At 48.0% G+C, this 15,622-nt stretch overlaps 2 protein-coding genes across 3 annotated transcripts; both read left to right on the top strand.

Moving 5' to 3' along the window:
- Positions 1 to 1,550: 1,550 nt before the first annotated feature.
- TRMT2B (tRNA methyltransferase 2 homolog B) lies at positions 1,551 to 8,435 on the top strand. 2 transcript variants are annotated; one of them, XM_066559717.1, is made up of 13 exons: positions 1,551 to 1,849; positions 2,617 to 2,671; positions 3,123 to 3,242; positions 3,657 to 3,756; positions 3,904 to 3,974; positions 4,429 to 4,575; positions 4,702 to 4,796; positions 5,312 to 5,526; positions 5,626 to 5,727; positions 5,903 to 6,022; positions 6,226 to 6,263; positions 6,915 to 7,014; positions 7,550 to 7,661. In XM_066559717.1, exons 1-12 carry the CDS (start codon positions 1,695 to 1,697, stop codon positions 6,999 to 7,001), a joined length of 1,305 nt encoding a protein of 434 aa, XP_066415814.1. In that variant the 5' UTR covers positions 1,551 to 1,694; the 3' UTR covers positions 7,002 to 7,014; positions 7,550 to 7,661. The 2 variants fall into 2 exon arrangements, with proteins under 2 accessions (XP_066415814.1, XP_066415813.1); XM_066559716.1 differs by lacking the exon at positions 6,226 to 6,263 and having other exon boundaries at positions 1,555 to 1,849; positions 7,550 to 8,435.
- A 936-nt stretch (positions 8,436 to 9,371) lies between these two features.
- Positions 9,372 to 14,841, top strand: TMEM35A (transmembrane protein 35A). The gene is made up of 2 exons (XM_066559692.1): positions 9,372 to 9,702; positions 12,495 to 14,841. The coding sequence occupies exons 1-2, from the start codon at positions 9,583 to 9,585 to the stop codon at positions 12,879 to 12,881; spliced, it is 507 nt and encodes a 168-aa protein (XP_066415789.1). The 5' UTR covers positions 9,372 to 9,582; the 3' UTR covers positions 12,882 to 14,841.
- Positions 14,842 to 15,622: the final 781 nt, after the last annotated feature.

Raw genomic sequence — 15,622 nt, 5'->3', positions numbered from 1 at the left:
GCCCCGCCCATGGGGCGTGGCCAAGCGCGGCGAGCACCGCCCCAGGCATGCAGCGGGCCCGAAGCGTGTGGCGCCCCCTTGTGGAGTGGAGGACCCGCGGCCCTGCTCCAGCCCCACCGGGACGGGACCGGGAGCGGGACCGGGAGCAGGACCGGGGCCGGGCGGGGAGAGGGCCAGGCTCTACAGCTATTGGGGGAAACCGGAGCAGCCAGGTTCACAGAAGATCAATTCACCCAAATGGTAGCAAGGGTGGGTGAGCCCCTCGGCCAAAGGATGTGTGGCAGCAGGAATTTTAGGTGACATCAAAGGGTGACAGGTAAACACTTGGACAAGAGAACTCTTGGGGTCCCTAAACAAATAAGCCACGCCTGACTCGGAAAATCTCCAGCGCTGAAAATATTTCATGATGGAGAGATGAAGTGAGCATGGGACCATGCTCCCGGCTTTTCCCCAAGCAGCTGCTGGAGGCAGGGCCTGGGTTGGCTGGGAGAGGCTGTTCTCGCACTCCTGTCCATATAAACCTCATGTACCCAACATGCAGTGACACGGCAGCTACACCACCATCCTGAGTACCCCATCGGACAGGTTCGGTGGCAGGTGGCACTGAGCCTTCAGTCTGTCTCATGCCAGCTCAGCATGGCTGTGAAAAATGCATATTTTATGATTGGCTTTTCACAAATATTAAAATGCATATTATATGTGTTATGTTAGAAAGTTGTTCTGTATTAATTTTCTTAAGTAGTGTGTTAAATATAGTTTTAGGTTATAACATGATGTTAAAATAGAAACTATGCTATGTAAGATACTTTTTCTAAAGAGAGGAATAAGGTAGTCGCACCGAGATTGCAGCCACAGGACAGTTAAATCTTTCAGAGAAAAATAATTTAATTTTTTCTCTTTCAGAGAAAAAGAATTGCTCCCTTATCAGAAGAAATGAACTTTTCCTGCCTCGCTCAGCTCTGAAGACGTCATGATTAGGATTAAGAGGGAGAAGTTGACACTGACCAGACAGAATCCTTTGTTTAAATGGAAGTTATGCATTATGTATGAGATGTATGAATATGCAACAGGCTATTGCTTTTACGGGTTAATCCTCTGTTAATGGGTGTCCTTTTTCGGGCTTATTTTGCCCAGAAAGAGGTACCCGGACTGTCCGTAACTCTTTGTTTTTATTGTCTCGTATTGTCCTAATCCCAATTGCCCAAATTTTTATTGCTCTAATTATACTACTATTTTTACAACCATTTTTTTACCATTAAACTTTTAAAATTCTAAAAACGATTGGCGTTTTTCACAACGGCCACGCAGCTGCTGTGACACTTTGCTTCCCGTGTCCGAGCAGCCCAGGGGCTGAACGCTCGGCCCTCCCTCCCAGCGCCGGGGCTGGGCCCGGGGCTCTCACCGCGCCCCTTCCGCCGGTGCCGCGGCCGGAGCGGGTCCCTGTCGCTGCCCGGAGCGAGTTCCTGTCGCTACCCGGAGCGGGTCCCTGTCAGTGCCGGAGCGGGTTCCTGTCAGTGCCGCAGCGGGTCCCTATCGCTGCCCGGAGCGGGTCCCTGTCGCTGCCCGGAACGAGTTCCTGTCGCTGCCCGGAGCGGGTTCCTGTCAGTGCCGCAGCGGGTCCCTATCGCTGCCCGGAGCGGGTCCCTATCGCTGCCAGAGCGGGGCCGGCTCCCCAGCAGCCTCTCGCCCTCTCCATGGCTCTGTGCTGCGTTTTGAGGCCGCCGCGCTGCCGCCTCCGCCCGCCGCCGCTCGCCCTGCGCTGCCCGGTGACAACCACAGCGACACCGTGGGCACGGAAGGAAAAGGCCAGGGTGAGCTGCAGCCTGCCAGAATCTTCCTGGGAGGAGAGGTATGGCTTTTTGAAAATATCCAAGCGTTCTTTCAAAGCAGCGAGCGCCTACGGCTGTGAACGTGGTGGGTTGACCCGATAGGAATATTAGAGCCAGGGCTCGGCTCGTTTGCCTGGAGTCTGGCCTGGGGAGGGGATAGTGGAGAAGACAAACGAAAAGTTCTGAGAGGAAAGGAGGATAGGAGGAAAGGAGTTCTGAGAGGAAAGGATAAGTTGCCCTATTGGCAAGCAAAATGATAGTCCATTTGATTTGCTGTCCTGGACCTCAGAGTAGTTGGCCCTGGGTGCTCTGGAAGCAGCTCGAAAAATCGTAGGTAAGCAATAGCTGCAACTTATCCAGCTGCAAAGTGGTGATCCCTATGGCCTCAGAGAATCAGTTATGAGTGCTTGAATAATATCAGCCTCACCTCTATTTTGGGGGTCTTTTTAGGGTCTATGTGTGTGGTTTGTTTTTTTTTTTTTAAATCAGTTTTTATGTGTTTCGTTCTTGCTTGTTCTGCTTTGGATATGAGTAGTGGCAAGTTCTGAGGTTTTATCTCTAAACTACTTCTGTGTGAGTAGCTGGGTCAGTGAGAATGGGCAGTTTGAAGTTCCCTCTTGCTACACATAAACTGTGCATTCCACTGTAGTTCCCTGGCAGTCTGGGTGTTCACAGCCTGGTGCAGAGCCCACACCAGAACAGTGCTGCCCATAAAGTGGCTGACAGGGATGTTATGCCATAGGAATGAGGACTCAAGTAGCTCTGGGCACTGCCTTGTGCTTTCCAGGTTAGCAAATGCAGTGACACCGCTGTGGAGACTTCCCTACCAAGAGCAGCTACAGGTAAGATGTGTTTATACAGACTTTTCTCTGTTGTGTTGCCCCAACTGTCCCTCCTATCCCCTTGAGCAGTATTCCTTAACATCTTAATGCTGCAAACTGCCCAGACCTCATTTACTGCTGCTTTAATCTAGCTGTTGTTAAGGATAGAACTGGGGGGTTCCAGGTAGTACAGAGGATGCACAGTGATCCCGTCCTCTGTGGGACTGCTCTGCTTCACTGGGCTTCAGGTCAAAGTGTTCCAGGCCAGCATTTGGGGATCATAGACACAGGATTTTTCACTCTTCCTGTTTCTCCAAGCAGCTGTTGTTATGAAGAGGGCAGAGTTCCTCTGGGGCTATATTTTCACTTGCAGTTTTTCCTCCTGTTGGACTCCTCAGAGGTGGGTTGATGGAGTGCTGCCCACCATCGTGTGGTCCTGTGAGAGTGTTTCTGCCTTAGAACTCCTCTGCAGGTAAAGTATGAAAGCCAGAGGAAGATTTTGCAGACACTGGCATCTCATCTTGAGGAGCTGGGCATAGATGCACAGAAACCTGGTGGGCTCTGCTGTCCTCTGCAGCCTGTAGTCCCTTCGGTGAGTGTCCTGTGGGAATGCTCTTCCCTCTGAGCCATGAACAGTCTTTCACTCAACAGCTTAAGAGTCTCATGAGGGGCATAATTTGCTTGCAGAGTGTGTCTGAGTCAGTCCTTGCTAACTTGTGCTTTGCAGCTTGTGACTGCCCAAGAGTGAAATTAGCCCAGTGCTTAGGAACCCTTTTTTTGTGCCTAAGGCCTCCCTGTTAAACCTGTCACCATTGTTCACAGAGAGCCACTTCTTGTCCCCAAGGGGCAGTACTGGGGTTCTGGTGCACAAGCTCTGTTTCTGTGTTTTGCCCATTCACATACACCTTCACATGTTGGCAACAGAATAACCAGGCTGGGGTTTAGCTTTCCTTCATTGCTTTTTCTTTTAATCCAAGGCTTTGCTTTTCCTTCTTTTCTCCCTCAGCCCATCATTAATGGCTACCGAAACAAATCAACTTTCTCTGTGAACCAAGGACCAGATGGGAACCCCAAAACTGTGGGGTTGTATGTAGGAACTGGCAGAGGTCAGTGCAGGACAAGAAACTCAGAGAAAACTGCTGGAAGGGCTGTGGAAATGGGGAAAGGACTCTCCACAGTTTATCATTTCAGATGCTACAGTGGTTTACGTGCCCTGAACCAGAGCAATTATATTCCTGTCCATCTCTCTACAGAAAGGAATATTGTCTGTGTGAAAGCCAACCATTTGGAGAACATACCCTCAAAACATAAACAAGTAGCCCAGGTAAATAAATGTCATGTCTGTCCCTTCACTGTGGAATAGAGAGACTGTAATAACTCTTACTGTGGAGAACACTGTAATTTTAATGATGCTGTGTTTTCAAGTCCATTTTAATGTTCTGAAAATTTTCATGCCTGATTGTAGTTGGTGGATAAATACATTTATAAAAACTCACATGTCAATATTGCGGCTCATAATGCATCCTGAGTAATGAAGTTAATTGTCACATTGTCTAAGTGACAATGAATTCCTGCCAATCTATTAAAATACATAAGAATTGCAAATTGAAATTATTAAAATGTGTTGTCTTTCAAGAGCCTGGAAGGAGCATTCAGCCAGTGTATTGAAATCAAACAGAAAAAGCAGACCACAGTGTTGGAAAGGCTGCCTGTTTGGGGGGCTAAGAGCAGGGAAGTTGTCTTCATGGTGCTAAAGGTGCCATTTCCCCTCCCCTCAGTGCTATGAGGAGTTCATCTGTCACTCCCCCCTGGACCCCTGCATCCTCTTCCACAAAGGTGGGCACTGGCGAGAGCTCGTGGTTCGTACCACCCGCTGTGGCCACACCATGGCCATCATCACCTTCCACCCCCAGCAGCTGGGCCAGGTGAGCACCTTGGGGACAGGGCAGGAGGCACATCCAGCTGAGCTGAACCTGCTGGCTGTGTTGCTGGGGAGAGGGGTGTAATCAGGGTACCCAAAGAGAGAGCTTTTCCTTTCTCACTCTTGACAGGAGGCGCTGGCTACTCAGAAAGCATTGCTGAAGGAGTTCTTCACCTGTGGGCCTGGAGCAGTCTGTGCCTTGACTTCACTTTATTTCCAAGAGAGGTAAGTGCCTCGACAGGGAAAATGAGTGGAAACAAAGCCACCTCCTTGGTCTGCCCTTTCTGGCCAAATTCAAATACCACCAGTTCAGGGAGTGCTGGAAGAGAATGACAGATGTTTGCATCCCTCTTGAAGATGTGGCTTTAAGATGGTCCCATCTTTTATTTTTCTAGACTTACTTGAACACACTATGGCTCTACCTCATGGGAATTATGAGTCTGGGAAACTTAAAGAAAAAAATTCCAGTGACTATCCCAAAACAGTAAATCACATTAGCAGCAAAACTGGGGAATAGACGTGAGGAATTCTGCCTTCTGCTAAGTAATTTTGATCCTTATAATGAAGTTTAGGCTGTGCAAGTCACAGATCCCTTACAAAGAATCCAAATGCTTTAATCTTGTTGAAAGGCTCACATGAAATATAAGTTGATGAGGGGAAGAACCATCTGCAGCCCATAGGAATGGAAACCAGCTCCTCTCTGCTGCCTTGTCACAGCTGTTTTTTGTGTGCTCTGGCAGCACCATGACACACTGCTCCCACGAGCAGTCCCCGTACCAGCTCCTCCAAGGAGCACCGCACATCTTCGAGGAACTGCTCGGCCTCAGGTTCCACATCTCTCCAGACGCCTTCTTCCAGGTCAACACGGCTGGAGCAGAAGTTCTGTACCAGGCAGTGGGGGAGCTCTGCCAGGCTGCTGGGGACACTGTCCTCCTTGACATCTGCTGTGGAACAGGTGGGGTCCTGGGCTCCCAGAGCTTTGCATTCCACAGCTGATCCTCACCTGTTTCTTGAGCATGAATGTGTGGAGTATTTTTGTTTCCCCTGTTTCCAGGCACAATTGGTCTCTCTCTGGCTCACCAAGTGTCCAAGGTTATTGGTGTCGAGGTGGTGGAGAAGGCAATAGAGGATGCTGAGTGGAATGCAACATTCAATGGTGAGTTCAGACTAGCTGTGGCAAAAAGTTTCAAACTAAATGCTGAAGAATCGGAGTAGAAGTGAGCAGAGGGACCCTAACCAGTTACCTTCACACAGCAAAGGGTGTGTGAATATCATGTTATACTCAACTCTTGGTGAGACTCAGTTCATGTGGTTGCTTTTTTGTTTCACAGGGATCTCAAACTGTGAGTTTCACAGTGGAAAGGCAGAGGCTGTGTTACCACAGCTCCTGGCATCGTGGGAGGATGCCCGACCGCTTGTTGCTGTGGTGAACCCTTCTCGGGCTGGCCTACGTGAGAGAAAATGCTATTTATTTTCATCTTGTAAACAGAGAGCTTTGAACAAGTTCTGTGAGACCTCTTATACTGACTCCAAACACTTCCCTTGTTTAGTCTCTTGTTTCTTGTTACTGACAGCAGCTAAATTCCCTAAGTCTGCTGTATTCAGTGCCTTCATGCTTTCTCTTTAGCTCTAATCCTTTTTCCATCTTTCACAGGCTCACACAATTATTTAAGAGAGAAGGGACCTCTGGAGGTTTGTAGTGTAATCTCCCAACTATAGCAAGGCCAACTTCAGAGTTGTGTGAGGTTGCATAGGGATATAAAGCCTAGCTGAGGATTGAATTTCTCCAAGGGTGTATCCCCTCTCCTGAAAATGTTTTCCCTAATATATTTAATCAGGATTTTCCCTTGCTGCCATACATCTATTGCTTCTCATCCTCTTCTCATGCCCCTCTGAGAAGATTCTCACTTATCTGTAATGCCCCATGAGGTCCCCCATGAAGATAGTAAATGGATCCTTGCTTACCTTCTTTTCCCCAGGCTGAATAACCCAGCCCTCAATCTGTCTCAGTGGTCTCCCCTGGAGTGTGTACTGGGAAGTCACACACTGGTCGTGGTGCCCAGATGCACTCTCACAAGTGTGTGTGGAAGGTTTTATACGTCTTTGCTTAATTAACATTTTTTCTGTCATGGGAAGCAGAGGGACTTCTCCCATTGCTCTGCCCTGCCTGCTGACCTGGCTAAGCTGTCAGCAGTGTGGGTCACACCCGTGGTCTCCTGAGAGACTTCACCTGAGACAGAACATGGGAAAATACGCATTTCTGACAGTTCTGTGGTGCTGTGCAGTCATTCCTGCTGCAGAGCTCAGGGGGGTGGAGGGAAAGCAGGCTGTTTGTTTTTGCAGACTACAGGGTCGTTCGGGCCATCCGGAACTGCAGGGCCATCCGCAGGCTGCTCTACATCTCCTGCAAGCCAGAGGGGGAAGCCATGAGGAACTTCCTCGAGTGAGCACTCTCCTCCTCTCTCTTGATCTCCCTGTTAAGTCCAGACAAGGCATCAGTGAGGAATAGAAAATAATTCAAACATGGCACATTGTGCATCCCTCTGAAAAAAAAGCACATCTGGGTGTGAGATGCAGAGTCCATGGGGTTCGCTGCAGGAAGGGTGGCCCCTTGCCAAGAAGGTGAAGCCAAGGGGATTTGTCACCTGCTTAGGAGTTAATCATGTAGCTTTATCTGCTCAGCCTTTAGCTGGGGTACACCCAGGTGATAAATCTGTCTGCAGGTAGCCATAAGGGCAGTGCACAACTGAAAAATGAGTGTCTGACTTGCCACTGACTGTTCAGCTTGTCCCTGAGGTTTTCAGAGCTGCTTGGGGATTCAGTATTGATGGTTCCACTCCTCAGCCAGTGTCAGCTGCAGATTCTGAGGGATGTTAGTCAAACACATGATACCTCCTTTGTGGGTCCCCTTGGATTGTGATACCAGTGGTGGGAAGGCTTCTGCTGCTGGTCTAAAGGATGCTCTTTGCTTTCCACAGGCTGTGCTGCCCACCTGACCCACGGAAGAAGCTGGCAGGGGAGCCATTTGCCCCCGTGATGGCTATTCCTTTTGACATGTTTCCTCACACTGTTCATTGTGAGCTGGTGCTGCTGTTCACCCGCTGACAAGGAGGCAGAAATGAGCTCTGAGAGCTTGGGAAGCAACCTCCTCCTGTCCTGAAGAGACAATTAGGATTTTAACTTATTTTCTGTGAAGTTGTATAAAAATAAATAATTTTGGTTTTTCTCTTACTTTGGGTTGCCTAGCAACACTGTTCTGTAAAGAACTACTTGGATTTCTGGGGTGAAAAGGTTCTCTGTAGCATTTCATCACCCTTCCTTCCCCTGCAAACCTTGGGCTGCTGGTTAAAGCAGCCGAGACAAGACTCTCTCCCTGTGTTGAGGAATCTGTAGCTCGGTGTTCCAGCTGCAAGTTGTGCCCTGGATAGTGGGAAATCGCCGGAGCCCAGGCAAGGAGCCGAGAATGGGTGCTGACCTTGTGTCTAACAAAGGACACGGGACTTCCAGCCCTGACTTCTCACCCACAGACTCTGCACAAACCAATGAACAATGAGACACCAGACTCAAATTTTCCACTGGTCAGAGCTGTTGTGGGAGATTTAGGCTGGAAGAGTATGAAAGCCCAGGGATTCCTTTGCTGGGGACCCTGCCCAGGGGAGGCACCAGCTTTGACAATGAGATTTTCTATAAAACAAAATAAAGAGAACAGATTTCAGTGTCTCTCTTTTCACATCTGCCTCCCCCTTCTCCACTAATGATTCCTGATGCCTAAATATGAAGTGCCCTGAGAAAATGTCAGCTGCAATAGTTTTCCTCTTCAGGATGTTCTGGTACAGCTAATTAAATTTTTTCTTCTGTTTTGTATGTCTCCTGTCCTGCTTACAATATTGTTTTATTTTTCCAGCTCTTCCAGAGATGGAGCTGCCGTAATGGGGAGGGGAGTCTGAGTGAGCCAAGTTCCCTTATGTTGTGTGAGTCCCAGAATGTTTGGAATCAAGGCTGATAAACTCCCAAGGAAACTGGGAGAGTTGCCTGTATTTTTCAGACTTTTAATTCCAGACCTCAGCTTTGAATAATAACAGCAATCAGTTCTCAAGGCATGGGGGTCAAAATACACGTGTTTAGGATTTAAGAGTTACTACATCTGACAGGCATAGAAAGTGTCACTTTTGCACTATCCCATGAGTATAGGTTTTTACACACTGTTGCAGCCTCTTGTTTTCATTTTATGCCAAAGGATGCAATATTCCAGCAGTTCTGTTCCGTGTAATTATACCTTGCTTTCTCACTGTGAGATCTGAATAGATTTCTACTAGGTTTTGGTCAAAAGGAAATTTGTTGCATTAATTGCAGGGGAGACAATGACTTTAAATCAGAAAGTACCAGAGGATCATAAACCTTTCCACTAGCCTCTGAATAGCTGAAAACATACAGGATAGGTTTTATCAGGGTGACACAAGTGGCCTCATCTTCCCTTTTGAGCGTCAGGTTCCAGGAGAGCCACGGGGATAAAGCATTCCTTTTTCTTTCCTGGTGCAAATAAATGAAGCAATATGTTGTTTACTATGTGTGAGCATCTCAATATCTGAAACTGAATGTTCTCTGTGTACAAGAGACCCCTGTCCCCTTCTCCTCCACAGCACGTTACTCCTGTGCCCTCTGCTAGCATGTCCTCATTTTCCCACTAAGGAATGACTGTGCTCTGCCTTTGGCTGCCATCCCACATCCCTAGAACTGACTCCATTTCGGCTTTCTGTGGGCGATTTGCGGAGCACGCAAGGAAACAAGAGGATGAGTTCCTCTCACGCTCCAGTGCTGGAGCTGCCTGGCTCTGGCTGCAGGGCTTTAGGACCCAGGGGTTGCTGAGTGGAGGAGGCTGAATCCCCTCCCGCTGTCATCCTCCTGCCTCTGCAGCTTTATTCCTACAGCCTTCAATGGTGACGGACTCCCTCCCGCCCGGGCTGCCAGCCAGAGCCACAAGGCCTCGCTAGGAGCGGATCCCCGCGGCTCTATGGCATCTCCCAGGACCATCACCATTGTCGCCCTCTCGGTGGCCCTGGGGCTCTTCTTCGTCTTTATGGGGACGATCAAGCTGACCCCCCGGCTCAGCAGGGATGCCTACAATGAGATGGTAAGTCGGGCAGCACGCAGGGAGGTGCTCTAGGGCTCTCCCGCCTTGCAGCAGGAGCAGGGGGGACGCAGGGGGTGACTGCCCTGGAACCCCGAGCGAGGGCCAGGAGGGGGAAGAAGCTGATCTGACTCATTACTTGATAGACATGGAGAGAAGCCAATAAAACGCAGTGCCCAGGATATCCTGGCAGCCCTTGCCTGGCTCCGGCTGAGCCCATCCACGGAGAAACCTCTGGTGGATAAGGATGGGGAGGGGAGGCAAGGATGGGGTGGCACAGCACACACAGCCTGCAGGAGATGGGGACACAAGGGGCTGCAAAAACAAGGCCTGCAGGAGTGCCAGACACACAGCAGGGACAGCTGATCCCCGAGGGGAAACCTATCCACTGGATGGGGGTGGGAAAAGCAGATGCCTGCTCTGGCAGATGTTCATCCTCAAAATTCCATGCTTTAAAGCAAGGATAATGACACTGGCTGTCCTTACCTCACCAGACTTGTGCAGGGATTAATTAATGATTGTGAAATGCGTTGAGATTCTTAGCTGGAAGAGGAAGGTATTATTAATAGTCTTCTTATTATTCTCTTTGGCCTGGGAAATGAGCCTGTCCCCCCCTTGCCTCAGAGGAAAGGGGTGAAGAGAGGATGGAGAAGTCACTGTGTGCATTTCTTACCTGTGAACTGGTTTATGCTCCTCTCTGCTCAGGGCCAGCCCTGCTGCAGAGCTCTGGGAGCTGCAGGCAGGTGAGGGACTGGCTGCCACATTTTGCTTCCTCATCTGTGTTTATTTATTCTCCTGCTCCCCTCCACCCCCTTTCCCAGTTATTTATTGTGGTGGTTGAAAAGATTACTATAATTTTTGTGCCCTTAAAAAAATAGTGCTGGAAGTTTCCAGCACATTCTGTCCTCTCCCTTTGCTCCACCTGCCCAGCTGCTTTTCCTTAGCACTCAAATAACATCTGAATTGCAGTGCCTAGTCTGCAGCCCAGCACAGGGATCTCACAGAGGAAAATCCCCAAGAAGTAACTCATGAGCAAGAGACACATGAGGTAAAACCCCTAGAAAACAAAGCTCTTAAGCTTCTGCTACAGGGAAAAAAAAAAAAAAAAAGCACAGAGACTTTAGGAGCGTTGCAAAATGCTTGCCCTGTAAAATATTTCACTTCTGTGTCCCCTTCTGCTTTATCAAGAGTCAGGCCTACAGGTAGGAATGAGCTCTGGTTTTATAAAGCAGACATTACACAGCACCATTATTCTTCATATTCATGTTACATATTCATGGCTCATTAGGCTCTCCTGCCTTTGCTGGGCTGCATCCTATGGTGGTCTGTCAGGTCATGCAGACAGGAAAAACCTGACCTTGCTAATCCATGAGGATGGCTTTTTGCCCCAGCAAACAAAGAATCTCTGTTATCTACCTAAAGCACCAAATTTGTAGTTTTTCATTTGGCAGAAAACACATTAGCTTGCCTAATAAAATGCTAAAATACCAGACATGCTTATAGTACACTTCTTAAAAATGTTGAATTTTTCACAACTGTTTAAAAATACTCTGCTCTGAAGTTTTAGTCACTGATGGTTTAAAATACATCCTTACAATGCAAACACTTGGAGTAAATGTCATGAGATCTTCAGTTATTTTGTAGCCAAAATGACAATGCTGGATATTTTTTAACCACCTGTGAAGCATCAGTTCCTCTCAGAAGGAAGCAACAAAATCTATGGAGACGTGGGAAAGTTCTGTATGCCTGTAATGTAGGTTTCCATAATTGTATGGAAGTAAATCCACAGTCTGGTCAGTGCCTGTGAGAGCTGAACAATCCTGTAACTGAGATTTGGCTTCCATTGCCCTCACACTGAAAACACAATGGCAAGAATGTCTTCAGGGATATTATACTCAAGTATAAGTGGAAATAATTTCAGTGTCTCACACTGAATATAGGAGCCTTATTAAAAATATATATATATACAAAGGAAATACTCGATTGCAAAACAAAAAGAGAAAAGAACCCAAACAAAACAGTGAGGCCACCAGCACCTAAAGTTCAAATGCAAGAACCTGGACTTGTGTAAGGACAAAGGTTATTTTTCCCTCAAAAGAATAAGGCAGCTGTGTAAGCAGGCTGAGTCTTGCAGCTTACACTGCTTCTAAATCCAGCATAAACCAGGGAGCAAAAATGTCAAATGTCAGCTTGCTTTCACCTGAGGAAAGAAAGGATCATAAAGGTATGTAAGCACAGGATAGGACTGGTGAATCTCAGCTTTGATGTTTAGTCCCACCCTAAGCCTGCACTGCCCAGAACTACTGTAAGTTGCTTTGGAATATTGTAAGTTGCTTTGGAGTAGAAAGAGACTTGTATTTACTTGCTGTGCTTTGGCTATGCAGGGATTGGGTGTATTAGTAAATTTTAAAGCACAAGGTACCCTTAGAAAGCGGTTTGTTTGTTTGTTTGTTTGTTTGTTTGTTTGTTTTAATAACAGGGTTCTGCATGGCTAATTCCAGCAATCAGAACCTCAGATTTCAGGGTAAGGTACACCTGGCCTGGTCGTAGTTCTAAAGATGGATGAGAAGTTGCAGAACTGTTTTCCAGCGAGGAGACAAAAGCATAGAAAGGGGAAATTGCAGATTGATGGTTTAATATACCCCCAAACAGAAGCTTTACAGGTTGGGTATTGTGCCAGAGGGGTCTGTGACAATTGAAATAATTTTTAGGTCATGTTGCACATCAATCTGTTTCAATGGAAGTCACCTTTGCCTTCACTTTCTCACATGATGTCCTTGGCTGCTTGGTTCCAGAAACGAGCATACAAAAGCTACGTGCGGGCCCTGCCCATGCTCAAGAAGATGGGAGTCAGCTCCATCCTCCTCCGCAAGAGCATCGGCGCCCTGGAAGTGGCGTGTGGCATTGTCATGACACTGGTGCCCGGTCGCCCCAAGGACGTGGCCAACTTCCTGCTCCTCCTCCTGGTGCTGGCCGTGCTCTTCTTCCACCAGCTCGTGGGGGACCCCCTGAAGCGTTATGCCCACGCCCTGGTGTTTGGGATCCTGCTCACCTGCCGCCTGCTGATCGCCCGGCAGCCCGAGGAGCTGCCGCCCGAGAAGAGGATGCTGTCGGTGAACGGCGATGAGCAGCCACTCATCCATGAAGCAGCTCCCGAGAAAGGCAAAGTGAAGGTATCCTAGTTGAGTGCATGTGAGGAAACACGGACCCTCGAGGCAGCTCTCTCCAAAATCACCCAGAAAATTTGGTTTTTATTTACCTACTTGCATTTTTTTTTTTGTCTGTCTAAATAAAGTTGCGCTTGGGGTCTGAGAGATACAAGGTACGTCTACACTGTAGTCTTGCTTTTGCTGCTGCCCTGTAATGTAGAAAAACACAAGCTAGCTTCCACAGGGACAGCTTGGAGGCAGTCAGCGACCCGGCTGGAGCAGTGCTGGCCTCAGCAGGAGCTGCAAAACCAGCCTGAGACCCTTCATCTGGGCAGGCACTCAGAACACCCTGGCACTGCTGCAGTGGGGAGATGGTCCTGGGCAGCAGCAGAGCTGGCCTGGGTGCTGCTGCTGCCCAGAACAGAGGGTGGGCAGGCCATGACCAGTGTCCCTGTGCTGCCCCACACACACATCTGCATTTCCCTTTCTGTGGTCAAGGGGTAAAAGGGACCCTGTTACCAAAAAAGTGCTGTTTGCTGTGTTGGAGAGAGGGGTTCCTTGGGCTTTGCTGCCTCTGTGCCCAGTCCTTTCTATGGAATGCTTATCCAGAGAAAACATGGGATGCTCTGTTTACATCTTCTTAGATTTCTGTGCAGAGGCTCCAAAACTGGGACAATGGCCTGATAACAGTAGTTTTTTGCCTGCTTCACACGAGGCAGTGGCACCTCTTTACCCTTCTTGGCAGAGAAGATGGGATGGGGAGGAGAACTGCCCAAAGAACTCCAAAGTATCTCTGTGATGTTGGCAAGTAGCATTGTGCTCCCAGTTCCCTGCAAGTTCCTTTTTTCCTCCCCCCACAGCTACTGTGACTTTATAGAATTGCTGTTAATTTCTGGTAGATGAGGGTCTGAACAATTGCAGTACCTCACTGCTCATCCCACATACAGCCTCAGTGAGCTGGGATAAGTCCTGTTACCAGAGCCTGAATCCCTGTGTTGTATCTGAAATCTTAGAGTGTCATAAGGAGCATGTGTTACCTCTGAAATTTGTCTGGTTTTCTTAATGTTTGTCTGTTCTCAAGTTTTCCTTTTTTCCTTTTTTTTTTTAATTAGTCACAAAAATAAACTTTTTGAAATTTGGAGAAAAATGTCTTTATAGAAACAAATTTCTTATTTGAGAGATGTGTCTGAAAACGTTTCCCTCTGGTCAAAAATTCCACCTAAAATAGGCAGAATCATGTCAGGCAATTTGAGAGACAAGGTGATCCAGAGTAGAAGTTAGATAAACTCTACTTGGTTATATATTAATAACCACAGATATTTAAAAGAAACATTTAGGTATTTTACTGAAACAGTCTCAAATAAAGTTCTGCTACAGTTCAATGCAGAAGTGAGAAAAAGTAACTCCAGTAAACTGTCAGCATTGTATCTCTGTAAAATTGATGAAGTGAAAATGGATGTTCATACTGTTTTCTTCTGAATTTTGCTGCTAAAACAGATGCAGCCCTATATATGTGTGTGTATATATATATCTATATATATATATGGCTGCATCTGTTTTAGCAGCAAAAATATATATAAATGCTGAAAAAGCCTCCTCCCAGAGCTTCAGATGGACTAAATCTCTCTTATCAGATGTGCACCCTGAGCAAAGGAAGCAGCAGGCCACCGCTGATAGACAATCTCATCCTCACAGACTATCTCAAGGTCATCCAAAATATATGCACAGAATTCCCTTTACTTTCCAAAAGACCCTTTAACTACCATGCCCCGACTGGGGTTATTAATTGTGTTTTAATTAAAAACCAAATAAAAATACCACCAACTCCAAACCACACCATGCTGATCATTCCCACACCACTGAACTGCTGCAGCCCTTTCACCTGGGCAGCCAGCCCAGGGAACCTTTGGGAACAATGGCTGTGTTTATCTTTTGTAACATTCCTCACTGGAGCTTGTAGAGATGAGAATAATAAAGTATCCCATGGAGCAAAGCCTTTCTCTGTAGAAGCTTCAGACTGTTCAGCGACTACTAAGAAACCCCTTTTTTCACATTTGCATGGATATGAACAACTGACCTGCAGCAGAAGCTGCACGTTCTTTGTTAAAGAGTGAGACAACTCATCTTGGAGCCCAGAAATAAGAATTCTGTATTTATCTTAGCGGGCTGACCTCTGTCACTACCCCTCAGCATTAAACAGCTATTTTTGGACGCTTCCAGCCATCTGTGCACGCTGGAAGTGACAAGAACAGATCCGCTCCTTCTCTAAGACCTCGATGCTAATTTACTCTCCCTTTTTTTTTTTTCTTTAATTCTTTATTTCGATTTCTTCTCCACGCCCCTCATTTCATTCCGGTCGGCCTCAGGGTTACTGCCTCACTTTATTTGTGCCTTTTTTCCCTGCCTCTCTATTTTAAAACGTAGCCTTTGACTGCCGTTCCCAGCCCGAGGGATGCGGACACACCTGAGGGGAGGGACTCCCCCCCTTCACGGAGAGTTCCCGCCCTCCAAGCACCGCGCATGCGCAACCGCTCCCGGTGTCATTCCCGCCCACCGCACGCGGTGATAGCGCTGCGCATGCGCAGCTGGGCGGATGGGCGGGACCGCACCGCGCAGGCAGGCGGTCAGTGCGCATGTGTGGGCGGTGGCGGCGGGGTTTGAATGCAGGGACGGTTGGAGCCGGCGGGAGGCGGAGGTGGGAAGGGTGACCCGGGCGGCAAGAGGGCCAACTGCCCTGCGATGGTCAGTGCTGCCCCGAGAGACGGACCGTTAGT

Source organism: Molothrus aeneus, chromosome 14, assembly GCF_037042795.1.
Source record: "Molothrus aeneus isolate 106 chromosome 14, BPBGC_Maene_1.0, whole genome shotgun sequence".
Lineage (NCBI taxonomy): Eukaryota > Metazoa > Chordata > Aves > Passeriformes > Icteridae > Molothrus > Molothrus aeneus.
This window is presented reverse-complemented; position numbering and strand designations above follow the sequence as displayed.

What these genes read in the sequence shown, in the direction of transcription:
- TMEM35A (XM_066559692.1), top strand. Translation starts at nt 9,583, where the DNA reads ATGGCATCTCCCAGGACCATCACCATTGTCGCCCTCTCGGTGGCCCTG. An exon ending in GGGATGCCTACAATGAGATG is followed by an intron (nt 9,703 to 12,494) that starts GTAAGTCGGGCA and finishes GCTTGGTTCCAG; the next exon opens with AAACGAGCATACAAAAGCTA.
- TRMT2B (XM_066559716.1), top strand. Translation starts at nt 1,695, where the DNA reads ATGGCTCTGTGCTGCGTTTTGAGGCCGCCGCGCTGCCGCCTCCGCCCG. An exon ending in ACCCCCAGCAGCTGGGCCAG is followed by an intron (nt 4,576 to 4,701) that starts GTGAGCACCTTG and finishes CACTCTTGACAG; the next exon opens with GAGGCGCTGGCTACTCAGAA. An exon ending in TGACATCTGCTGTGGAACAG is followed by an intron (nt 5,527 to 5,625) that starts GTGGGGTCCTGG and finishes CCCTGTTTCCAG; the next exon opens with GCACAATTGGTCTCTCTCTG.